This window comes from Vombatus ursinus, unplaced genomic scaffold (genome assembly GCF_900497805.2).
Source record: "Vombatus ursinus unplaced genomic scaffold, bare-nosed wombat genome assembly UNPS02014791.1, whole genome shotgun sequence".
In the NCBI taxonomy this organism is placed as follows: domain Eukaryota; kingdom Metazoa; phylum Chordata; class Mammalia; order Diprotodontia; family Vombatidae; genus Vombatus; species Vombatus ursinus.
The window spans coordinates 64,168,523-64,195,419 of NW_020954569.1; the positions used below are offsets into that span (position 1 = coordinate 64,168,523).

At 37.4% G+C, this 26,897-nt stretch overlaps 1 protein-coding gene across 4 annotated transcripts in view; it reads right to left on the reverse strand.

The window, feature by feature from the left end:
• Window positions 1-7,399: 7,399 nt before the first annotated feature.
• PIAS2 (protein inhibitor of activated STAT 2) overlaps window positions 7,400-26,897 on the reverse strand; it is a 73,270-nt gene continuing 53,772 nt past the window's right edge. For 2 of the 4 annotated variants that reach the window (XM_027869016.1, XM_027869014.1), the window contains 4 exons: window positions 25,032-25,203; window positions 15,864-15,997; window positions 12,537-12,574; window positions 7,400-9,630 (listed from right to left, as the gene is read on the reverse strand). In XM_027869016.1, coding sequence (XP_027724817.1) covers window positions 9,442-9,630; window positions 12,537-12,574; window positions 15,864-15,997; window positions 25,032-25,203 — 533 coding nt within the window. In that variant the 3' untranslated portion in view covers window positions 7,400-9,441. Of the gene's footprint in view, window positions 9,631-12,536; window positions 12,575-15,863; window positions 15,998-24,053; window positions 24,889-25,031; window positions 25,204-26,897 lie in introns of those variants that run through there. The other 2 variants (XM_027869015.1, XM_027869017.1) reach the window with 2 other exon arrangements.

Sequence of the window (26,897 nt, forward strand, 5' to 3'; positions counted from 1 at the left end):
GTTTTCCTTTTTCCTTTTCTTTTCTTGGGGTGAAGCAATTGGGGTTAAGTGACTTGCCCAGGGTTACATAGGTAGTAAGTGTCAAAGGTCTGGTCTAAGACTAGATTTGAACTCAGGTCCTCCTGACTCCAGCGCCAGTGCTCACCTACCTGCCCCACTAGTCAGTTTTCAGGCTTCTACTCAGAGAAGCAGTATAGATACTACCAACTCCACTAGGCCCCAGTGCTCACGGGCCCTGAATCTACAATACATGAGGTTCCCCAGGTATCCTAGTCTGATTCTAGTGGGGGCAGGGCAAGCAAAGACACACCAAGAATGGAATGGTGGCTGCATTCCTAGCCCAGATCAAGCAGAATACAAGTGTGCTTTCAGGAACAATCTGAGTCTCGGTAGCTATCAGACTAAAATTTTAAACATTTTGAGAATTCAGGATTTGACATTCTCTCTTGGAAGAACTATCAAGCTTTTATGCTTTAAAAAAAAACAAAACAAAACCAAGTGATTCAACTTTTGTGTGCCGAGTACTTGCTATAATGTTGAGTTGCCCTGTTTCTACACCTAGCTGTACAAACTGTTCCCTCCTGCCTAGACGATTATAACCTTCATTCCCTTGCCTGGAAAAGTATTCTCTGGAATCACTCAGCTTTTTGCAGTTATCATAGATAAGCAAGGCACAATAGTCAAATATCATCAATTCAGAGATGGCTAATTCTGAATTGGTGAGTGATCAAGTTTGGACTGATTTAAAACCTATTTTCCTTTTCACCTTAAGAGAGAAAAAGACCCCCAAAATGTTTCTTTTAGAAAATGGATAGTGCAAATAAGATCAATGTCTGAGCTGGGCTAAGCCCATTCAGTGCCATCCGTGCCAGTCACGGGAGATAAAAGGCAAAATGATCTTTGTCCTCAAGGACCTCACATTCTAATGGGGAAGGAGGGAAACAAGAATAAACTATATATAGCTAAGGAGATACGAGCTCTATACCAAGTAGTAATCTGACAAGAGAAAGATACTAGGGAATGGGAAATGCCTCTACAGAAGGTGGGATTTGAACAAGTCTGGGAAAAATCCAGGGAAATTAAGGGGCCCAGTGGAGGTGAGGAGGGAGACAATTAGATATATGTAAGACGTGCAAAGGCAGAGTCAGAAGTGGAAAGGACTGAATGTATGGAGAACAGCAAACAGGTTAATGTAGCTGAATCAGATTGAATGGAGGCAAGTGAAGTTTAAAAAGGCCGAAACGACAGAATGAGGCCATCTCGTGAATGGCCAGCTGTTTTCTCAGCTGTAGGCCGATTCCCACTGTACTACAGGTCAAAAGGTCAGGTAGCTTTGGACAGGTGATGTTTTAGCAGTTCCAGTTAGTGGGGCCAAAGCCCAGATTTTTCAGATACTAAATTCTATCAGGCAGATGCTTGACTGAATAATGGGGGGGAGGGGGAGACGCGCCATACTGGGAGATGAGGCAGGTAGGAAGGCAAGACTGCCTTCTTGCAACAGGTGGATCAGGCAGACAAATTCTTAGGTGAGAATGGAAAGTGAGTGAATGACTATTACAAAGATGCTTGTTAATAAACCAGAGAAGCTGAGTGTGCAGGTAGGTAGGACTCAGAATGAGACAGCTAGCTGACTTACCTCTCCAAGCAGCTGTGTCCAGTTGATTTCCATTGCAAAGTCCTGTCTCCCAAGGCCCAGATTCCAAACATCAGTATCTTTACTTTAAACTAGCAATCCTACCAAATCTAGATTCTCCAGTCCCAGCTAATCAAATGAGGAAGATTGTACTACATCTGCCGGACAAGATGGAAGACGTCTGATATGATATCTCCCTAGTTCTTGGGGTCCTGATTCACCCGGGAATGGAGGAGCCAATATTGACGTGCTTCTCTGGTGCATTGACAGTCAGAGGAAACTTCCTAACCCATTTTAACAAGAAGTTTTAAGTACTTTGGAAATATTCATCTGCATACAACTTTTATGCTAATTACAATTTATCTTTATCTATTCAAAGTTATCTATTAAGGTCCCTCAGATCTTGGGGCTTAAAAAAAAATCTTAGGCATTAGTTTCTGAAAGTATTTAAAAGTATAAAAAAAACTGCTCCCCAATTTAGACTCAGATTGGTCTTTCAGTCAACCTAAATTCACTAGGTTTGACCATGTCATGCAGTTTAGTAGTCCATAACAGGAGGATTCCATCAGAGAAGACCCAAGGGTAACCTTTACATCACATTGGTCAACAAAGGGCAATGACAGCAAGAAGGAAACTCTACCTTTGTCCCTAGACTCTGCTTTCCCAGTCTTTATTAGTTACTGACTGCAGCTCAAGTCCCCAGAGTTGAAAACTAGGCAGTACTTACTGAGTAGCAAATTGGGTCTAAGAGGGGAAAAATCTGGACACAAAAGTTCCAGGTGTTAAAGATTAATCACAAGCCCTCATTTACCCTATACTGAAACTTCCATGATACAAAGGTTCCAGGAATACCTTGAGGATTTCCTCATTCTCACAACTCACCCGCCCTACACAGGAAATGTGGAATACCCCTCAGTAACCTAAGACCAACTCTCCATTTGCAAACGTGTTGTTATTTGTTGGATTTGGAGTCAAGAAGACTGGAGTTCAATTGCCACCCCTGTGGAACCCCAGGAGAAGCTATTTAACTGAGTCTTAATTTCTCCATTCATAAAATGAACTATTTGTAGCACTTGCTTCAAAGGCATATCATGTGGACCAAATGAATTAATGCAGGTAAAGTGCTTATCAAACCTTAAAATGCCACATAAATGGAAATTACTGCTATTATTAGGAAGGGTTACTGTATAAGGTTTCCTGAGAAACCCTGGTTAATTTACTATTCAGTTCTCAAGACAATCTCATGGAGAAACCATCCAGTGTCCCAGGGGAAAAAACCGCTAAATTAGGAGTCAGAAGACCTATGCGTGAGTCCTTGAATACTTGGTAACTAAGATTTCATTTGGTTTGGTGGCTGCTTCCACTGATTCAGATGACAATTCTTTTAGGACTTCTCTACAGCACTTTGTGAATGGATGAGGTAGAAAAAAAAATCACCTAGCAGTCAACCTTTGGGTTCTCAGAATCAAGCTGGTCATCACACCATACCTAAAGCCCTGCACCCCACTAGCCAGTCTTTCAGAACCCAATATCAAGAAGATTCAAATAGACTTTCAAGAAAGAAGCGAATTAACATTACAATCTTTCAAACTTGATGCTTGCTCTCAAGATTAGGTATGGACAACAATCACATTACTAAGTGCTCTCTTAATCATAAATTGCTCCAACTATAAGCTGCATGTCATCTCCCAGCTTTTAAAATAACATGTGGAACAACTTAACTTCTTAAAAGTTCAGAGTATTTTTTTTAAGGCTACAAGTCTTCAACTGTCAGGAATGGAAGAGTGGGTATCATGGCAAATAGCTTGTGCTTTTACACTAATACGAGCTTTAAGGGTTACAAAGTACTTTTCTTTCAGCAGCCCTATAGAGTAGGTAGTTTATTATCACCCCTATTTTACAGAGCAGGAATCTGAGCTCAAGTTTTCTGATTCAATGGCCTTTGCTCTTTCTCTTTAATCACACAGCTTCTGTAGTCCCAAGCTTTGGGGCATGTATTTTTCATGTTCAATAACAAGTGAAGTACATTTGGTGCACAGGAGAAAATGAGCATTAGGCTCTCCAACTTAGCAATCTCTTTTATAAGGCTGGTTGCTGGTTATTGTAAAGCTCCTACCTTACTGTAAGGGCTAAGAAGCAAGCTGTCTGCAGGAAGCTGGATAGAACTGTACACTTAATGGTTGCAGAAAGAAGTGGAATAACGTAATGAAATGAGCCCTTGGCTGAGAATTAGGAGAACTGGGTTTGTCTTGATTCTGCCTCTAACCCTGCAGAGGCAGTCAGCAAGTCACTTTACTTTTCTAGGCATCAGTTTCCCCTTCTGTAAAATAAGGTGATTGGGCTAAATTTTTTAAGTACCTTCCAACTCTAAACTTCTATCATTCTGGCCTTTCTAAATTCTAGATGATCAAACAAAGCACCTGAGGTTAAGGAAATGCATTTACAAAGGTGAGAAATATTTTAGAATTTATTGGTGCCAAATATGGCCAAATACAGTTCATGCTGTTGTTATTTAGTTGGGCCCAACTCTTCATAATCCCTTTTGGGGGTTTCTTACCAAAGATACTGGAGTAGTTTGCTATTTCCTTCTCCAGTTTATTTTACAGATGAAGGAACTGAGGCAAACAGGGTTAAGTGATTTATCCAGGGTCATACAGCTAGTGTCTGAGGCCAGATCTGAACTCTGGTCTTCCTGACTCCAGGCCTGGTGCTCTATCCATTACACCACTAGCTGCCCTAATACGGATCATAGAAGTCTCTTAAAATCAACTTAAGGGCTTAATAATGCTTTCATTTAATTGCTTGTGGGTAGGGGCCACTCTATAAGACTGGGGTCAACAAACAAAACAAAACTGTGGACTCTACTGAGGTTGTGACTGGGTTAGGAAAGGAATCCTTCAAGACCTCCAATATTTCCACCCCCGATTTTTGAATTAGGGCTTTTCCTCAAAAAAGAGAACACTTTTCCTTGAGATACACAGTGTAGACGAGTAGTGTCAAACACATGGCCCAAAACTCCCAAGCGCAGCTAAATCAGATTAAAATATGACTGGGAACTGCTTAACAAAATACACAATAAAACATCAATAATATATTTTAAAAGTAAGTTAACATGAGGCCCACAGGTATCTAAGTACAGATTAGTGGTCCTCCATTTCTATTTGAGTTTGACACCACTGGTGTAGACCACAGCTCTTCAACCAGCATATGGCATGAGAGATTTAAGATGTACTTGGGGAAAGGCCTCTACTCTTAAAACATAAGCCTGATAAATGGTAAATGCTAATTATCCTGCATTTAGGGACAGGTATAAATTGGTATGATTACAGGGAATTCCCTGGATGAGGAAACTCAAAGATAGGTCAACACTTTTGCAGTTTTAAGAGTTGACAAGAACAGAGAGCAGGTGATGCAGAGATAGTCTACGGCATAGGCAGAATTTGAAACCAGGTATTCCTGATTCCAAGGTTAGCTCTCTATCTATTATGCCATGCTACCTCATTACATTATACTTCTTTTATCAAAATATTGTCCATTTTATTTGCAAACATGGATAAATCAGTCAATACCAAGTGAAGCAAAGCAAAAAAAAAATTTTTTTTTAAACTTCTTACAAAAAAAAAATAGTTCATGTCTTTTCTTACTTGGCCATGATAATTCTGCATTGGTCCTTCCTAACTAAAGCAGCAAAGAACAGAGAACAAAGTCTCCCATTGGTTAAACGTTACATTCACACAATTTTCATATTTCACTGAAAAGAGGCACCAAGGCTTAGTTAGGTTCAAGTGGTTTGCTTAGAAAAATGAGACTCTTCTCTGGACTTCCTGGAAGCAGCCCCCGGTGGAAGAGCCTGAAGCAATCTTTCTTTAAAAACCTGAAACAAGTTTCCCTTCTAAAGAATCTCCTCCTAAATGAAGGTTCTTTTTCACAATAGAGGTATACAGTGATGTCGTCCTGCCTCATCTGTCAGCCAAGAATCTCTAAGGGCTTATTCTTTTAGAGGTACTGAACTCTCACTCCACAAGTAATACAGGTTACATAGGAAGCAGGACTGGAATCAGAAGGGAAAATTTTCACCTATGGCTTATTGAAAATGAGTTATTTTTATAGTCACACACACACACACACACAGAGATCCACACACATTTCTTCATAACTTCTATGTTACAGACTCCCCATTCTGTTAACTCTAAGCCTAGTCTTTAGTTGTGTATCTCCAACAAACTGTTGGACATTTCCACGTGGCTGTCTCACCACTCTATAAACTGCTCCAGGAGTCATCACCTGGTAACAGGCCCCTGTCTTTATTCAAAAGTCTCCAGGTCACCATAAACTCAACCAAGTGTATCATCTTCTCCTGAAAACTGGCCTTGCCTCCCACATTCTCATTAACAGTCTCCCAATCACCTAGTCATAAAACTTATTTTGTCTCTTTTTTCCATTCCTTTTACAAGTTTCCAAATCTTTATCATTCTTCCTTTCAAGAATCCACAAAATCAATCCTTTCTCTATTCTCTCAGGTGCCATCCATGTCTAATTCCCATCCCACTTTCACACATATCATATCTTCCCCACATCCTAGGTTTTGTTCCTTTCAATCCATCCTGGCACAGCACTACCAGATTCTGTGTCATTCCTTAATTCCAAACTTTAAGTGATACTTTATGATATACTGTATGAAGTCTAAACTTCTGTTAAGACTGCTAGGGTCTTCCTAAATTTACCTATAATCTCTTCTTAACCTCTATTTGCTACTATACCCAACACATGTACCCCTCCTCCCAGTCCATTGATCTGATTTCCAAGCATGACTGTTCCTGAACACATCCTTGGAAATTTCCTACTTCTTGTCTTCACAAGGAAGTTGGAATGGTGTTTCTCTCTTCTCCATCTAACTCAGTCATGCCAATCTTTCAAAACCCACTTCAAGTTATACTTCCTCCTTTTAGACTTTCTTTCACTGAGCTCACTCTCTTCTCTAAAGTCACACCTCAGTATCACATTTAATTATTTGATATCATACTGATCTTCCTTCTGTTTCATGAGTTATTTATTAATCTTTCCAACCAAAACACCAGCTCCTTGAAGACAGTATCCATGCCTTTATCCCTGACAAGTAACACAGAGCATGTCATGCAGAAGAGACTTAAATATTTTTCAAATGAATTATAATTACACACCCTCTTAAGAACTGGGGATGCTTGGCCAAAAAAGAAAAGATGGGGGGGTGGGGGAGGAGGAGAGACATAACTGTCTATTTTAAGGACTGTCCATTGAAAAGGGATCAAGCTTGTTCTGCAAGGGACCAGAAGGGAGAGGGTAGAAAACTGGTGGAAGCTGCATTAAGAAAAAATTAGTCATAATATAAATAACAACTTCCAAAAGTGGCCTGACATAGCAGGTAATGGGTTGCCTCTCACAGGCAAAGACTAAATGACTATGTATTGAGTGTGATAGAAGGATTCTTATCCAAGTACAGGCTGTACTAGATGGCCTCTGAGCAACCCCCTTCATTAGAGAAACTAAAAATTATATTCAGAAGGTGAAGTACCAAATGAGAATAGCATGGAATAGCAAAAAAGGAAAAAACACTAATTCAAGTTTTTGAAATTCAAGAGTCAACAATAAGAGCCAAAGAAACACCCAAATATGAATTTTTAGAAGTTACTCCTTTTAACCTACTGTAAACCTGTTTGTTAAATGAAAAGATAATTATGTCAACATCTAAAAGGTAACAGAATGATAAACAATATACATCATGTTTTATTAAACAAATTATGTCAGACAAACTGTGATACTACTACTATCTGATTACAAAGTTAGCAGACAGACAATGCAGCTGTAGTAACTGAAGCATCTGGCATGGTGCCACAAAAAGGCTTCTTGGAAAAGCAATATTAGTTTGTTTTGAAACAGGACTGTCACATGAATGGGAAACCTGCTAAAGGAGCACGATAAATAGTAATGAAAAAGAAGTTGTGAATAACAATTGGTGTCTGCTTCATTTTATTTCCATCTTCAATAACCATCCCCAAGAGGTCATATGGTGTTTTCCACCTAGTTGAAGGCCTGAAGAAATCTAATAAGCTATCTGAAATTTAAGTCTGTACAAACTCAATATAGTCCACAAGAGAAATTAAGCAAAACCCACAAGCAAAGAATACTTGGTAAGGTGCAAAAACCAATCAGGGACAGTAGCAATTTTCTGGAACCTTGGATTAGTCACTTAGAATCTCCCTGGGACTCAGTTTCCACATCCATAAACCTAGGAGGAAGTTGAACTAGATGGCCCCTGTTAGCTATGGATCTACGACCTTACGACCCATAGTCATTCATATACAGCTGACTATTTTACAGACTGGGAAGTAGCTCTCCCTTCTCCCTCTGACATTGGTTAAAACATGCCAAGAGTCCACAAGTACTCAGCAAGGCACCTCAGTTTTACAAAAAGATTAGTCAATTGCATGGCAGTCAGTGAAGAGATTTAGATTCAAAGCTATGTGAAACGACTGCATCTTGGAAAAGAATAATACACAAACTAAAGAGTAGTATTGAAGTAACTGAAATCCTTGAGAACCAACAAATTGTTCAAGTTAATTAAATTAAGAAAAGAACACAATGTTGTTTCCAAAGAAAGTTAATTAAAGGTTATGGGTACCAAATTTAGCAAGTAGAAAAACCAAGTTTTCTGAATTATTTTAAACTAGACAAAGAAAACAAATCCTACAGGAAACTGGCTTCTTTGGGCCAGAAAAAAAAAATGTGGCCGGAGGCTCTCAAAGGTTTCAGTGCTAGTTTAACCTTCTTGAGCACTACAATGTGATCAGGGTGTTTGTATCCTATACCATAAAATGAAAGAGAAAAATAAAGCTTTTGCAAACAAATTAAGATTTCTTATTCTCAACTCCTCCCCAATATCCCTGCTACTCTTCAAACTTGTCACAAAGGGAAAACTTCTTAGTTTACCATTCAATCAATATTACCCAAGTCCTCCACCCCATCCCACAAAGTTGTGGCTGGACTGTTTTCAGTCAATAGCTAGTATTTCCTTTTTGAAAAAACAAGTAAAACTCCCAATATGTGGCATGAGGTACCAGGAATGTACATCCACCAACATTAAACATATTATGCCTGGGGCAGAATTTGCATAGTGAGCTTTCTATATAATAAAAAACATCCAAATACCAGAATTTCATTTTGCATTCTTATCAGCAATATTACAGTGTAAATGACAATCTGGGGGGAAATGAGTCATTTCCCTTTGACGGGCAACAGAAAAAGAAGAGTCATAACAGCATAGACATAAAGTAAGCCAGGATCATTTCAGAAGAATTCCTTATTGTCATAGTTTGATAGATCTGTGAAAAGTACTCATTCAGCAAAGCAGACTCTCACACAGAATGTGTGAGCATACTTTTTTCTATTAGTTAATTGCCTTTTATTAGAAAAAAAAAGTTTGACTATTTACATAATTTTATTGCTGTGTATTACAACCAAAAACTTACTTTTAACCAGTTTGTAGAATCCATCCAGCAACATAAGAAACAAATTATTTTTTAAAAGATGGTGACGTGGCTGAATATATTTGATACTCAGAGTATTTTATGAAAAAGAAAAAAAAAATCCTTCAAAGCTAAATGTACTTCTTGCTGCACGTAATCTCTTTTCTTCCATTTTCAGAAGGTAACAGAATCCATTTGTCTTTTCAATAAATATCAAACTAACTGGCAATAAAATAAATGCCATGGACCAGAGATGCAAGAAAGGGCAGCACTGGCTAATTATTCCTGTAGTCCAATGAGTCCATTTTAGTCCAAGGAGATTATGTCTGGAATGTTGTTCCCACTGCTGGTTATCACCCCAGTTTCACTCCTGCCTGATGAAGTCACATGAGTGTTGCTTTCCTGGGGGCTTGTGGATGTGATGATGTTTCCAGCTGTGCTGCTTGTTGACAGGGTTGAGGACAGACTATCCAAAAACATAGGAGGACAGTACTGCTTGAAACAAACAATGATGGTGATGAGGAAGAGATTACAGTGGTTTTATACAAAACAATGAATTTCACATTATCTCACTGGTCTCTACCTGTACATGCAGAGATGAAAATTTTCCCAAGGTTTCATAAGGTGGCATTATTTACATAATATTTTGTTTTTAAGTACTGCTTACAATTAAATTAGAAAGTCCTACCAATATCATCAATGACTAGTTTACCTTAAAGCACAAAATAGACACCGATGAGCATTAGCCACACGATTCTGGATAATATTAAACCTGAAGAATAGAGAGCAGCTGCTAATTAACATGGCCTAAAGGAGTACCTTACATATTCTGGGAGAACTAATACATAGTTATCTTCAATGATGCTAATTAAGTAAAGTGGCCTTAAAAATCTACCTATTCTTTCAGGCCTAGATGATAATCGAGAGTACCAATCCTCCTTTTCCCAACTACTGAACAGCTAAAAAGCCTTTAAAGCTGACCTCAAATGCAACCTTCCCTATGACTCTTTCCCCAATTCCCCCATTTAGTAATGACCTTCCCTCTTAGACGTCAAACAGGACTTGTTTCTATGTATATTATAAGACTGTGCACTCCTTGAAGGGGAGAATCATGTCTTACCTAAACTTTGTCTTTTCCTCAGTGTACGGAATATTGCTCTACATACATTAGGTGTTTAATAAATGCTAAATTTAACTGACTATTGTAACTATATCTTCTAGTTAACGTTAAGGTTGTATGCCACACAACCCCAGCAGGGCCTTCTCAGCAATCCTTCTCTCCTCTGCTCTCACTGCCTTTCTCACACTTGCTCTCTCTGCAAGCCCCTCAGCCAAAAAGCACTTCCTACACTTAGAACACGACTGAACTTACATACTTCATTGTAACAACCAATACTATCTGAACGGATGGTCACCTCTTACATTACTTAAAACATTCCAAGACCATTCTCCATGCTCGACTTCTTCCCCTCTCACCTCAAAGAGAAAGGCATCCGCCCCTCCTGAGGCCTTGTGGATAACCCCACCACCTGAGCCTTTCATTCCATCTATCCTAACTTTTCACGAAGCAGGGAGCATTGGAGCTAAAGTTTGTACCTTCCTGAATGACTATCAGAGAGTAGATATTTATTAAATGTGTGCTGTACTGAAAGCTGGCTAGCTGATTTCAGTTGTGACATGTTTACTGATGCAGAAATGACTAAACGACTTCTAAAATAAAATGTCTACTGAGATACTACACAGTAAGAGCAAGAAATGGTTAGATATCACATGATGTGTGTCTTTTATATATAAGGTATAGTTTTTAATCAAATAAAAATCTATAGTGCACTGAATAGGGAGATGATTTCTGAAAGGAAATATGTAAGCTTCTTTACAAGTGTTAGGCCAGCCATGCATAGTACCTATTTTAAGAAAATGGAACATTTTTACTATTTAGAAATATCTGGGCTCACCAAAAAAGTGATCATATACAAAGTGAATCTGTAAAGTTTTTCAGTAGCTTCTCAGAACTATAAAAGCAACTATCAAATGTCTAAAAGGACAGAAAAACGTGGGGGGAGAAGAGGAGGAAATTAACTCCCAATTTCTCAAATCATAGGGGGAAAAAATCTGTCAAACATCAAAATTTCTTTGTACTCCTCAAGCCCTAACTTTACTATTAAGTTCCATTTTTTTTTTAATCTGCTTTAGTACGTATGTGTCATCCTTCATTTGCAAAATGGTTGCTCTGGATATGTTATTAGCAAGTAACATTATTTAATTTTCTAATTATTAAAAATGGGTTTGTGGTGATCTAGCCATTTTATATTAATCACCGTGTTCCTCCTGTTTACCCTTCCAATGGAATGTATTTTACTTTTAAAATAGCTATGGATTAAGTGTACAGTAAGGATGGTGAAACAACAATGTTGATTGTTTTATATGAAAATGAACCTTCATTATAACCATCCTCTGACCAAACTACCATCAGCCACAAAGTTTACTCAACAGAGCTCAGGAATTCAATTTTCACTCTCCAGAGCTGAGCAGTCTGATCCAAAGAGATGTTCACAATGAAACGTATAATCCCTTCAAGACTAAAGGATAACCTAGCAATGTACATAGATGATTTTGCCTCAGAACTTACTGACACAGTAGTTACTAGAAAGTGAAAACTCTTCCTACAGGAAATGACTTAGATATCATTTGACTTGAAATGCTTCTAAGCACAGGTCCGATGTTCCCATTGTTCAAACCTGATGTGGTCAAGTACACAGTATCAAATTATAAAAGAGGCAAATTTTATGTCCTTGTGTAACTGAGTAAGAGCCAGTAGGTCTCTTCTACAATTTTTTTTCTCTCCCCTTCCCCTTTCTTATCTTCTTCCTTTTCTTTCTTCCTTCTCTTTTGCCAGGGCCTTTAACCTGATTTTGGCATGCATGGCTATTGCTACGCCTGGACCTTGACAATCTAGCAGAAAGGATACTTGTTATCTTAAATAGAAAAAAACAGTGATATGTATATATGTATAAAGGTTTGCCTACTGTAATCACAGATAACTTAATTTACATGATAGCTTTATAAACATGACTGAACAAATCTTATTGTTCAAGCCTCTCAGTTCTCTGTGTACTATGTGGTATATTTCTAATCCTAGGTCAGCTTTGCCTGGCCATGTAACAAACCCCAGGCTACATTCCCTCACATTCCTGGCTCCCTCATTCTCAGGAAATATACACACATCTTTAAACTAAGGATATGTTAAAACAGATTCTGAAGGTTAAATTACCTCAATTAGTGTGAACAAGTGAGCTGAGAGCTCTAATGTTATGCTTGTCAAAATAACCAATTTGGTCTCTTAATTTAAAGCATCATAACCAAATGAAATGCAAATTAATTGCTAAAGTGAGGTAACATACCTGTGGATCAACTGGAATTAGGGAAAGAAAATCCAAACCTAAAATGAAAATGATATGTTAGCAGTAATCTTTTCTATTTAGAAAAGAGGAATTAATTCTAAGAATCCTCTTGTTTCTCTAAGCCATTTAATATTAAGTGAAACTAGAAGGCAGCGAGATGGCTCAGCGGATAGAGCGCTAGGCTGGGAGTTTGTAAGATCTGAGTTCAAATCCAGACTCAGGCACTTACTAGCTGTGTGACCCTGGGCAAGCCACTTAACTCTGCCTTAATCCACTGGAGAAAGAAGTGGCAAACCATTCTAAGATCTTTTCCAAGAAAACCTCATGGACAGTATGGTCCACAAGGTTGAGAAGAGACAGACAAACTGAACAACTAAGTAAAACTGATTAATACTTAACATACTAGAATTAACACATTATTCTCTACACTATTTTACAAATACCAGGGGAAGGACCTCTACTCTAAAACATAATAAGAACACGTACAAGTTCCCCACACAAGTAACATATGCATCTCCCTGCCCAAATGTTTCAAAGAACACTTCAAAAAAATTATTAATTTTTATTTATGTATTTTTTGGCTAGGCAATGGGGTTAAGTGACTTGCCCAGGGTCACACAGCTAATAAGTGTTATGTGTCTGAGGCCGGATTTGAACTCAGGTCCTCCTGAATCCCGGGCCAGTGCTCTATCCACTGTGCCACCTAGCTGTCCCAAAATTCTTAATTTTTAAATCCCATTTTGTGTACAGCATATCAGATAGGTAGGTCAGTCATTTATACAATGCATTTAAATTAACACAAGCCCCAGGGCCACTGAATCTAGAGAAAATTAAGCAATGACAAAAGACACTCAAAAATTACAGCAAGAATTGAAAATAGAGCCCTAACTACCAGTCCTGTTCATCTTCCATTCATTTCCATTCTACAAACATTTATTAAGCAACTATTATGTGCAAAGCTGGATGCTAGGGATATAGGCTACTAATGGTACAGGCAATGTGAAACAGCCTCCTATAGCCCCTGAGCTGAGAACAGCCATGGCCACTGACTTTCAAAGTAGCACCAACAAGAGCAATTTAACTGGCTTTTATGAGGCCCTAGCACAGTGTCACTCAGGACCTAGAGATGTGAGGGGCTGACATGGGGTATACAGAAAAAACACTTCACCTTTACATATTTAACATACATATGGATTTCATATATGTTCAATATCTTTATGTTATGTATGTTATGCATCAAACACTGTGGCTTCTATTTCTTTAATACTTGCTCCCCACTTTCAGGTCAGAGCAGTGTTTTTCACATAACGAGTATTTATATAACTGGTGATAAATGAGATTCAAAGCTGCTGAACTTTAAAAGTTATAGTCTAATTATCTGTTATGCATATAATTTCAGCTGCTGCAAAGCATTTCCAAAAAAGTTATATCAATTTTCAGTCCTAGAAAAGACCTCTGAGAGCATTTAATCCAATCCTCTCGAAAAACTAAAGGCCTCAGAAAATGAAAGTGATTTGCCCAAATTCCTATGACTTGTTAGTAGGAGAACCAAAACTAAAATCTAGGTCTCCTAATTCTCAATTCAACATTTTTGCCTTCAACACCATGATTTGAATATAACGAGCGGAGCTAAATAAAATCTATGGAACTCATTAAGTGTCCAAATCATATTGGGCTAAAGCAACAAAAACTGAACAAATCTCTGGAACAAATCCTTTGATAAAATACCATGATAAAAATCCAGGAGAAAGTTAGTACTTGGGATACAATAAAAACCTCAGTGTTACTGTTGCTGTTCTTCAATCATTTCAGTCAGGCCTGCCTCTTCAAGTGACCCCATTTGGGGTTTCCTTGGCAAAGGTCCTACAGTGGTTTGTCATTTCCTTCTCCAGTGCATTTTACAAATGAGGAAACTGAGGCAAACAGGGTTAAGTGACTTTCTTAATGCCACCCAGCTAGTTAGTATCTAAGGCTGGATTTGAACTCAGATCTTCCTGACTCTAGGCCCAGGGCTCCATCCACTGCACCACCAAAAAACAAAACAAAACTTAGGCCAGATCATTTTCATGTTCTTTCAATAGATAAAAAGTGAAAAGAAAGAGAACAAGGACTATAGTTCATCAAATGTATCCTGAAGAGAAGAAGAAAGGCAGAGTAAGTAGTAGTAACTTGTGTAAAATTTGAAGATAAAATGTATTATCTGACAAGTGTGCCTGTGTGCTTTGAGTGAGGAGAAATTTGAGGAAGACAACATTCATTTGAAAATATGAATTTCACCTGGGAAATCTTATTACTCAGACAATTTAAGCAGCCTCAGTTATATTTCTAGATGTTATAGCTGACATTCACAGAAAAAGACAAACTTAAATGGCAAGCATTTTGACTGTGGCACCAGCTGGTACATTCTAAGAGCCCTTTTAAGAAAAGAGAATGAACAGGGTAAAGCCAGAGGGGGGAATAAAACAGTACTTAGGTAGTCTTTATAATGAATAAAGAATATGCTGACACATTCTACTGATAATACAAACTCTTGTTCTACCTTTTACACAGCTAACCAGTAGATTCATCATAAAGAATATATATCTTATAAATCTCTGTCTCTGTTGTGTGTGTATGTGTGTTACGTGTCCTCAATCAGGGAGTGATCTTTCTGTTGTGAAAGCTCTGGGAAGACAGTGATGATAGTAGCTGACACTGATACAACATTTTACATCTATTACTTCATTTACTCTTGGACCAACCCTGTAAGCTAGACAAGATAAATATAATATAATTAACTGCATTCCAGATGAGATTGAGTGACTTGTATAAGGTCACACAAGTCCACAAATGTGGAAGACTTGAGATTAAACTCAGTCAGTTGACTCTCAGTACAGTTTCTTCCTACTATTTCATCTGCCTTCCTCCAAGCGAACCAAGATATGACCTGTTAAAATGACTAATAGATGTCATCTATAAACCTTGAAAAATGTATTTCATCAAAGATTACTGGGAAGGAGCATTTAGTAAGTGCTTACTATGTGCCAAGTACTGTGCTAAACATTTTCCAAATATCTCATTTAATCCCTGCAACAACTCGGGAAGGTAGGTGATATTTTTAGACCCATTTTACAGTAGAGGAAACTGAAGCAGATGGAGGTCAAATGACTTGGCCAGGGTCACACAGCTAATAAGCTAATGGATGAAGTTAATAGCTAGGTCACAGATTCACTGATGAAAGATAAGATTAAAATTTAAAATAATATATAATACAGATGTTCTAAAAGTAAGTTTGTCTTAAAATATACACTTTTAAGTAAGAGAGGAAAATCTTAACAAAATACATACCTGGCAAATCTGAGGAAATACTTGATATTGGAGTGTGGTGGAATGGCACTGAGTAATCTGTTAATGAAGGTGGAATAGCAGCATCCGAAGTCACATTGGGCACCCTGACAGTAGATGGCTGGTACATGAGAACCCTGTTTTAAACAGTATGAAAAATTACAAGCAATCTGGCTGTTAGTTTACAGGAGAGAAGAGCTGTACTGCTGGTCATTCTCAGTTCCAACACAACTATATAGTGGCTACTCACAACATTGATACTGCATTCTAATCTCATCTTTCATAAGTCTTCATTATAACATGAATGTATCTTATTTCTCAACACTAGCTGTGACATAAGAGCAAGGTGGCATTAAAACAAAGTACAGTGCTGGAGCCATTATAATACTTCCATCCAATAATATAAACATATAAATGCATATACTTACATACACACATATTAGATATATGCTTTCACTGACATATATGTGTGTGTAGAAGGAAATTTAGAACAAGAGGGGTTGTTCAGATTGAATTAACTCAAGACTAGCGCCAAAGAGTATAGAGATGTGATGGCCTTTTTTGAATAGCATAGCCAGAAAATTTTCTCAATTCTCACCAAAGTGCTGAAATAGTAGTTCTGATTTTCTACAGTGATCTGTTTTCTACAGTGAAAAGAGATCTGGGTTTGCCTCAATGAGTTGCTAAACCCAAACTCACATGGGGAATGGTGTGACAAACAAATGCTAAACATGACAACCATAGCAGCGTCTGTGTCAGGCTAATGTTTGAGGCCTTAATGTTCAATAAACCTGGTACAACCGCACAGGTGCCACCTCATCTTCTGGAAGATTTGCACTTTTCAAATGAACTGTTTTGGCTACTAAAAATACAAATCAAACAGATAAAGTATTACTTACTATCATTTCAGTATGAGCCACAGTTCAAAACACTCAGGTTTAACAAGATTTTCTTTAATTCCTCTAAATTCTTGGTAACGATTTTCCTTTTGTTGTCTAAATTAAATGCATTCCCATTCAAGCCATGACATTTCACTGGAAGTTCACAAGCAAGAAATGCATCCCGAATACATTCAAAACCTTCACAACCGCTTTTCGACCACAAAGCTGGTGTCTGCCATCTTGCTGACAATTAACATCAAAGGCATCAAAGGAATACAAAAGTTGTCGGTCAACTGCTATAAGAATTACTGAAGCTTGGAATAAGGAATCTTAAAGATCAGCTAGTCAAGCCCCTCCTTTTCTAAAAAAGGATACTGAAGTCATGAGTAGCAAAATGGTTTGACCAAAGTCACACAGCTAAGTTAGCAGCAAAGCTGAAGCCAGACCAAAAGTGTCTTGTTTAGAGTTGCTTCCATAGCACTCCACTGATTTATGACTGTTTAAATTATTAAATAATGAAGTAAAGAAACAACCATTTATAGAGTGCTTTTTCATGTTCAAAGAACTTTATAAACAACTGGCTATATAAACTGATTTAACTTATGTCACTGATAATACTATGAACTTTTACTTGGACTTTAAACTTACTTTAAAACTGGAAAGAAAATGGTTTACAAGTTTTTACTACTCTCAGAGGTTATCTCAACAACATGGTTACAACCAGTGTAGTAGTCCATTTCAAAATGAAAAGAAAAGCATCTCTTGTTGTGTTGGCAATAGAAATAAATAATGCCAGGACCTTCTTTGAAAAGAGCAGCTTAGAGATCACATGGTTATTTAGATTAATTCATTTAACTAGCTTCTATTAAGTACCTACTACATGCAAGGCACTGTGGTAGGCACTGGGGATACAAAGATGAAAAAAAAAAACTAGTCAAGGAATTTAAATTCTACAGGGTTAAACAGACCATCTGGAGAACATATGCAGCAGAATTTACCTGAGGTAAGGGCAAAATACTAGGGGCAACAGACAGAGCTTTATAAGGGATGAAAGCAAAGGCTGCCTTCTAAAATATGAAAACACATCTTCTAAAAACTTATTTAGTTAGGAATAAAGAGACTTCATAGGATGCCATTTGATGATCTGCTGAGAAATATGCACTATGATGAACTCATATTGAACAAGGTAGGAAAAAGCAATGAGGTAAAAGTGTGGACGTGGAGCTAAGCACACTTTTGATTTAAAGCTTATTTTTTTCTTCCTTGAGGCATTTAAATGTTGATCTTGGGGAACAAATAGAAATTTAGATAAATTTTAATGCTTAAAGAATTGCGACTTTCTTAAAAAAAACCATTCTTAATAGCCTATCAGATGGGGCAGCTAGGTGGCACAGCGGATAGAGCACTGGCCATGGAGTCAGGAGGATCTGAGTTCAAATCCATCCTCAGACACATAACACTTTACTAGCTGTGTGACTCTGGGCAAGTCACTTAACCCCAAATGCCCCCCCCCACACACCCCCAATAGCCTATCACATTGGCATCCTCCATTATGTAGAGCTTTTAACAAAAATTTCTGGGTATTAAGGGGTACATGATAGTTTATCTGCTTTCATTTCTGTTCCTTTACCTTAGTTTCTCACAAGTTTTTCAATCAAGGCCTCAGCCTCAACATCTTGGCTTTTATTTAAGCACTAACTTCCTCCCTCATATTGGTCTTTCTTCTCTAACTGTACAGATGGCTGAATATTGTGGCAATAGTTAAACTGGATGATCTGTCCCGTAGAATACCTAAATTTAATGCTGTACTCTGAGGACACATATATCACATACAACAAATGTGTCAAAGTTAAATAATGTTTGGGGTTCTGGCTACACTACCAAAATGTGGCATGCATTAATATGTATGAAAATACCTGTCTCAGTCCCGGGTGCACAAGTTACTTGACTACAACCCTTGCACTTGAAAATATGAGACTATTATTTGATACTGGCCTTTCCAACTGGTGACGGGGCAGCAAAGTCACATAGACAAATAGTAGTGGAATGCAATTCAAAAGGCCCAGGCTGTAGGGAGCCTTTGCTGCTACTTTTCTGTGTGCCAATGGACAAAGCACTTTACCTCTGAGCCTCAGTTTCAACATGTCAAGTAAGAGGGTGGGACTAGATGATCTCTAATGTCTTTTCCAGGTCTAATGGTATATCCCCTCCATATATTTTAAAGTATAGTATATTCTATGGCCAGAATGAGGTGACAAAACTACCAACAATCAGAAAGACAAGAACTTTTGTTTACATCAGAATTTTTACAAGAATGTTATCAAGGTATACGACACACTTATGAGGCCAATAAAAGTATGTGACTTACATGTTCCATGGTAGATTAACCTGATATCAATTTTCACACTTAAAATTGTATTGTTTCTATCACAAAGCAATCAGAAGTTGGTTGCCAGTTTGCTACCAAACACTAACTATCAACATCTTATGTTGGCTGTGAGATGAGAGGCTGAGTTGTCTTAGAAGTTTCCCTATCATTGGAGATCATCAGCAGAAACGATATTGTAAATAAGTCTTACATGGGTGACCTTACATGGTCTTTAAAACATTCCTTTTGATTCTTGTATTTCTGTAAATCTGTGAATAAGTGAAATTCCTTATATCCTTTCTGCACTTGACTCTCTTGACAATGCCAAGAAGGCTGCCAAAATACTTCCACCGGAGGGTGCTGTACTTTTGGTAAAAGATGAGGCTATATTTCGGTGCACTAGGTGATAAGACATATTCTCACTACTTAGTGGAAACTGATATCCTGGTATTGCCCAGAAGGTACTGGTTTCTGACAATCTAATCTATTTCAGGTGGGAAGATGTACTTGGAAAAGCCACAAGGAAGCTCTGTTTCAGGCTAACAAGGAAACAAAATGAAATGCTTCCATTGCTTTGTACAATGTCTTAAGATTAAAATAGGTGGAACGGGTCTATGAAAAATGAAGAATTTTTAGTGTTTATAAAACTTTTACTTTATGAAGTTGTTGATGATTTCTAGTACTAGGAAAATACAAACTACAATCCAGTAGTCAGTATGAGGGTGGAGAGTATCAACAATAAAATTGCCCACTAGGGTCCTTCTCATAAAGGCCCTTCGAGAAGGGCGAAATAAGAGGAGGAGAGAGAGGAATAAAGAGGTGGGAGGAAAGAAAAGGGAAGAAAAAGGGAGAGAAGAGAAAAAAAGGGGGAAAGGGGAAGGGGGGTGGGAGGAGGAGAAAGAGAGACTCCAAAACTTAAGCCGAGGATAAAGGGAGAAGAGCTAACTCTTCACTGAAGCCAAGGCTAGTACTGTCTCATTCAGAATTTAGTTTCAGGGGTTTTAGAGAAAACAAAAACAAAAACAAAAAGAGCCACCTAAGCTGTGCAGCTCTCTCATTCATTTAATTTCCATGTGTCTGGCTCTTTCCACTCCCCTCCCTCAATACGCTGTCCCCAACTGAAATGACTGTTCAGACATGGTCACTTTATTCTTTCTATGTAACTCAACTATGTTCATTCCCATTACACTTAACAGCCCTACTTCAGAACTTAAGTTGAAACCTTGGTTTTCACTTGGTCTAAGTGGGTTCTTACTTTGGCCTCTGACATAATGTGTTGTAATTTCCTCAAAATTTTGAAGTTCAGGAATGGCTCTCTCCAAATCAGGTGTCTTTACCCAGCTAAGAAAGGAAAGCTCTATCTTTCAGCAGATCCATTCCTCAATGCAACCTGTGTTGCTAATCATGCCTTGGTTTATCTTTAAAATGATTTTCAATCCTATAGCTTCCCTGCTAAATTCAAATATGAGTAAAAACTATGAAAACAATGTCAGGGCTAAATCTACAACAAAAGAGGTAAAAGAGGTTCAATGTAATATGTCTTGTCTGTCTTTAGAAAAATCACCTCTTTGGGCAGCTAGGTGGCGCTGTGGATAGAGCAACAGCCCTGAAGTCGGGAGGACCTGAGTTCAAATCCCGCCTCAGACCAAACACTTGACACTTACTAGCTGTATGACCCTGGGCTTGTCACTTAACCCCAATTGCCTAAAAATAAAAAAAAAAAGAAAAAAGAAAAAGAAAAATCACCTCTCCCAATGCCTACAGCAGGTGTCCAACTCCCCAGATCTGGTTCTATTTGAGCTTGAGACCTCTGCCTCACAGAAACTTCTGGAAGCTTTTGTGTCACTAGGACACACCTCCTATAGGGGTTGTATTATTGAATTTTATTTATACACAGGAATTGTTTTTGATAATCAGTTCTACCTAAAATATCTTTATATAAGAGCCTATATTCATTTACTCCTCAAGTCAGCTATTCATTTAGCTCAAGTCAAATAGATATTTGTTTTTCTTAACACGCTCCATTTTAAAACAAGAATTCTTCCTATCTATAGTCCCTGCTACTGCTAGAAAAGGGGCCTCATATGCCTCAAAAGACAGCACAGCATCGCTGATTCACAACAAATGTCACATGCCAATTTTTTCCTACTCACAGTCTGAAAAGATGTTCTTACTGTTGTTGAGTTGTACCACAATACTCTTTCCACACAGGAAAAAGACAAAAAGCTCTTTTTTTGCCAAATACCAGAATTAAGTTACTGAAACAATAGTCACAGAGGGAGTTCAGGTCCAGGGCTGAGCCCACCTCAGTACTTTGCCTCTGAGAGAACACCAAGAAATCTGTGAGAAGGTTTGATTAATTTTTTCAAGGAGGTAGATGTACCATTTTAACTTTCAAGATGAGGACAAAGGTAAGCTTATCAAGTGGCTTGATTCTAGTATATTTCTCTGACACATTATGAAAACTATATAAGCATTTAGAAAAGGGTCATGATAGATCAGAATGGGTTTATCAGGAATAAGTAATTCTATATCTTTTTTTTTGGACAGGATTACTACATTTGGAAATGTTGTAGACATCAGAGGAATGATGTACTCAGTGCATTATCTGGATTTCAACAGGGTATATTAAAAGTCTCTCATAATCTTTACAGAAAAGATGGAGAGAAATGGGCTTTATACTAGATTGATATGAACCCTGTAGAATGTAAGCTCTTTAAAGACAGGGACCATTTTTTTTTGGTCTCTGTTCTCCAGAGCCTAACATAGTACTCTGTACATACTAGGTACTTAAAAACTGAACTGAACCCAGAAAGAGGCCTCTAGAAGAATATCTTAAGACTCTGCCTTTGGTTGTGGGCAGGTTCGTCATTTTTATTCATAACCTGGATGAAAGCCTTATCAAACTTCAGATGACTCAATGCAAGGATGAAGAAGTATGATGGACAACACAACTGGAAACAAAAACAAAAAATTGACAGTCTAGAGCAATGAGTCAAATCTAGTAAGATATTCAATAAGTGTAAATGTTTCCATATCCATAAAATTAAGATGTTGGACGAGATGACTTCTAAGGTTCCTTCTTAATCTAATTCTATGATTCTGGGTTCAAAAAAATAATGAACTAACAAAAATTAGGATGAGGGAAATGTGACTATAAGACAGTTTGTGTAAAAAGACTTAGGGGTTTGAAATGGACTATAAGCTCACTGAGTAAACTTTGATGTGGTCAACAAAGCCATCAGTGAAACCTAAAGGGGACAGAGAAGGAAAGAATTAAACTAGAGGCCATCAGAGGACAACTGTGAGATTCTTTGTCAACCGTAAAGGTTAAAACAAAAGCATCTCAATGCCCTTAATAGGCATAATGCATTTATCCATCCTTTGTAAGCCTTAGTTACTAATATTTTCAACCTTACTAGCTACCGTCTCAAGAAAATGAATCCTGTGCATCTACTATCTGATGTATAAAAAGCAGTATCTTATTTGTCCCAAATTTACCTCTCTGAATTGTTATGGGGAGACTCACCATTTCTAATTTAGCAGGGTTTGACAAATCTGCATTCACCTATCCAATGAATCTTGATAATTTTTTATTCACCTGAGTGAATTCATTCACCTGAGTACTTACTGAAGATTGCAATGCTCAAGGCTGAGGAGGCCTAATCTTTTCTAGTCTGCTCCTCTATGGCAGTCCCTACCTCTCTTTTGTCCACTTTGCTTGCCCTTCTCTGGTCCTCTTGTAGCTCAGTGTCTTCCCTGAAAACCAGTGACCAGATGTGACAGAGACCTACTGCACAGCGAGGTTACGGACAAAGCGCTTTGCAAACATCAAATAAATGTGAGCTATTATGATCATTACCCTAGAAATAGGTGCACGACACCATAGCTTCTAGAACAAGCTTCCAGGAATTCTGACAACACCTGGCACTTTACTGGCCTTTTTGGCCACAGCAGCACATCAGGTTGAGACTGTCAAAAAAAAAAGAGAAGTCTACAAAGAAATTCAAGCCCCTTTCCTGAATCATAATCAATACCTACAGCTCTTCATTTGGTATGTGTAGTTTCAAATATTTTTCTTTAACTGCATTATTTTAAATGCAGTTTATATTTGCTCATATTAAAATGTATATGCCATTTTCTCCAGAAGATAGTAAAATGATAAAACAAGTAAAAACAAATTCGGGAGATTTCATGGCATTTTTCCTCTTCCTGACCAACTCTAATTCCTCACTTACTGTTCTCTACCAAGAAGTATAATTGATCCTTTATATTTTATTCTGCCTTAAAGCCAGTGACACAATAGTCACTACAAATCCATGACTGATAGTCAACTTTTTTTTATCGCCTTTCACAAGAAAACCTGTCAAAAGACTTTTGAAAGGTCTAAAATATTGCATTCAATGGTTCTTTCTTACTCATGATTACATACTCCCTTATAGAAGTCTAATAGGCAAGTCAGACATTATTTTTTCCTGATACAGAACAAGTTGTCTTTTTCTCCATATGACAAGCTTAAGTATTTGGTAATTCTATCTATTATCAGAGATTCCACCAGTCTGTATTCTAAGCAAGGGACAATGTGCTTTTGTATTTTTCAGCTCAAATTAAGAAAATAATTTCTTAAGTCCTCTCTTTCCAATTTTACACTTATCCCCCCAAACTACATCATTAATCTACTACTTTTATATAAAACAATACAATGAAAACAAAATAACAAAGATTAAGGCAAGAACCATCAAAAACATATTTGACTACTACACTGCCTTTCAATTTTTGTTAAAAAATTCATGAAGTGCCAATTGTCTTTCTCAAAAAGGCAAAATTCACTCAGGATCTTTAAAAAGTCCTTTGTGACTTATCAAGTCTTATGCTAAACAACTATGTAAAATCAAATGCTTGTCCTACTTATGTGGTATAAAGATTCTGACAATCAAATTGCCAAGTATTTCAGTAGTATGGAAGGCAGTTCAAAATATTCTGGTTTCCACAACTGATTAAAAAGTAAAATGCAGAAATGATCCCAAGAAACTAAAATACCAAGACACCAACACAGACTAAGTTTTTAAAGTCTGTTTTCTAAGCTGGTGGAAAGAATTCTGGGACTTCCTTTGGTATACCAAATTCAGAATCTCCAAAGAGAATCTCTTGATGGATGTTGTCATTTAGAAAACTCTTACTTTGCAGTGAGTGAGTAATGATTTTTTATCAGCCAAGCAGTAAAGGAAATTGATGTTATTTATATTCTTCTCTACCTTTCACTTTTTATTTTGATGATTTGTGGTAGAATGGAGGGTATTCCTGAGTTCTCAAAAGATCTCAGTATAAGCTCGTAAGAAGCAAGCTAGAAAAGTTTTTGAGTACAGAACCAGAAGCAGACTGTCATTCAAGGACCAAACTAACCAAGTCTATAAAACATCATCAACAGATGGGTTATCCATTAAGTAATATAATTTTTGGGCATGGCAACTGATGGAGACCTTTTACTAAAGTATTGAGGAGTTATGATCGGAAATGGTAGAAAGAAACACATAGTTCTCTTGATCAAATAACTTTCCTTATTTTTCCCTGGGAGAAAGTGGCTGTTTTAAAAAGAAAAATTACTTTTTGACCTGTCAAATTAGCTAAAGATGCAACTTATCACACACTCTGGCATACAAAAGCCTCCCCCCCAATCCCACTTCCCTTGACATGAGGTTTTCTTAGTGGGTCACAACATCTTCTTCCTCAAGAATAACTTCGCAGCATGTACAGCAAAACTGCTTTGAACACACTGCACCTAGACAAAGGCACATTAAAATATCCTTCAGGAAACAAAAGACACCAAACATCCAATTACGAACTGCAGTCCATAGGGTGCTTACAAGTGTCAAGCTCAATTGGAAGAGTTAAGGAAAAGTAATAAACTTTAAATGAACAAACCCTTTGGTTGGGCTGTTTTGTGTCTCCGCCATAAATATGCATTTCCTTTTGGCAGGAGGTTCTTCATCATCATCAGAAGAGCTCTCTACTGTTAGGTCAATAACATCTACTTTCTTCTTGCTTGTCTCATTGGCCATGGTCACGGAACAGGGTTTACTGAGGACACTTGAACCTAGACAGAAAAGAGAAAAAGAAATAAGGGTTTTAATAGGAAAAAAAGGTCCTAGTCCCAAAAGACAGGATTGCTTAGCTCAGTATGAGAACAATTCCAACTACTCCTTAATCTTACATTTAATTATCATGCGAACCATATTTATCTGCTGGTAAATGAACATTTGTCCTCAAGTACTAAATAAACAAGAATGGATAGATGAGCAAAATCCTATGAACACTTACTGAGAAAAACTATTAACAACATAGCTTCATATATAAATATAATATATATAATATGTATATATATATAATATATACACACACATATACATATATACACATATACACACATACATATATACACACACACACACACATATATATATATAAAAAGCTATTTTTGTCTCAAATATAAAAATCGGGGGTTGTCAACAAGCACAATTATTTTATAAATTTTTAAAAGCTATGATAAAACATAGTAATTTGACTGTTTACGGCTGGTGTCCATTAACAAGGATTAATTATAGTAGTATAATTCCCTTATTTTTTCCCTTCTATTTTGCTCAATATGATTCCTTACAAGCAAGGTAATGAACCCTACTAATTATTACCTCCAACAAAATTTGGTCAGAAAAATGGGAAGGAAGAGAATTAATTTGCTACTTTAGTGAAATTGAAATTCTGAGAATATTAGTGGATTTCAATTAATCTAAACTATTCTTTCTTCATTACCTCTAATAGCAGAAATACAGCACAACTTAGGACATCAAGATTCATAACTAAATTTAGTCACAATAGGGGCTACTTAAAAACAGACAGTAAATTCTTTGGCAATACCATTAGCAAAATAAATCACAAAAATCCCTTAACTACTTAGGCATTTTTAAAAAATTCATTCAGAACAGACACTGTTCCTAAGAGCTAACCTTCAAGTCGAGTTGGATACTTCCCTTCAAAGTCTAGGGTAAAATAAAGACATTTGTAACAACTTTTTTCACTTTATAACAGGCCTGCACAACATAAGGCCTGCGAACTATATATTGGGTAGACTTGTTTTACATCCTCTACATTTTTCCTGGGCTGCCCAAAACCCTTTTGTAAGCCACAAGCAGCACCATAAGCGGCCTGCGGACTGCTCTATAACAAGCAAAAGGAATTAAGATGATTATGAGGTGATTGGATTCGGTGGCCCTTAAAATTCATGCCACACCAAGAATTGATTGCCCATCAATTGGGGAATGGATGAACAAGTTATGGTACATGAATATAATGGAATACTATTATGCTATAAGAAATGATGAGCAGGAGGACTTCAGAAAAACCTTGGAAAGACTTTTATGAACTGATACTGAGTGAAGTGAGCAGAACTAGAAGAACACTGTACACAGTAATAGCCACACTGAGAGATAACTAACTCTGATGGACTTAACTCTTCTCAGCAATGCAAGGATCTAAGACAACTCCAAAAGATTCATGAAGAAAAATGCTGTCCCACATCCAGAGAAAGAACTATGGAGTTTGAATGCAGATTGAAGCATACTATTTGATGTCTTTTTTTCTTTTGTTGTTTTGTTCTGTTTCTTCTTTTTCGTGGTTCCTCCCATTGGTCCTAATACTTCTTTACAACATGACCAATGTGAAAATATGTTTAATATGAATATATATGTAGAGCGTATATCAGATCCCACACTGTTGTGGGGAGGGAGGAGGGGA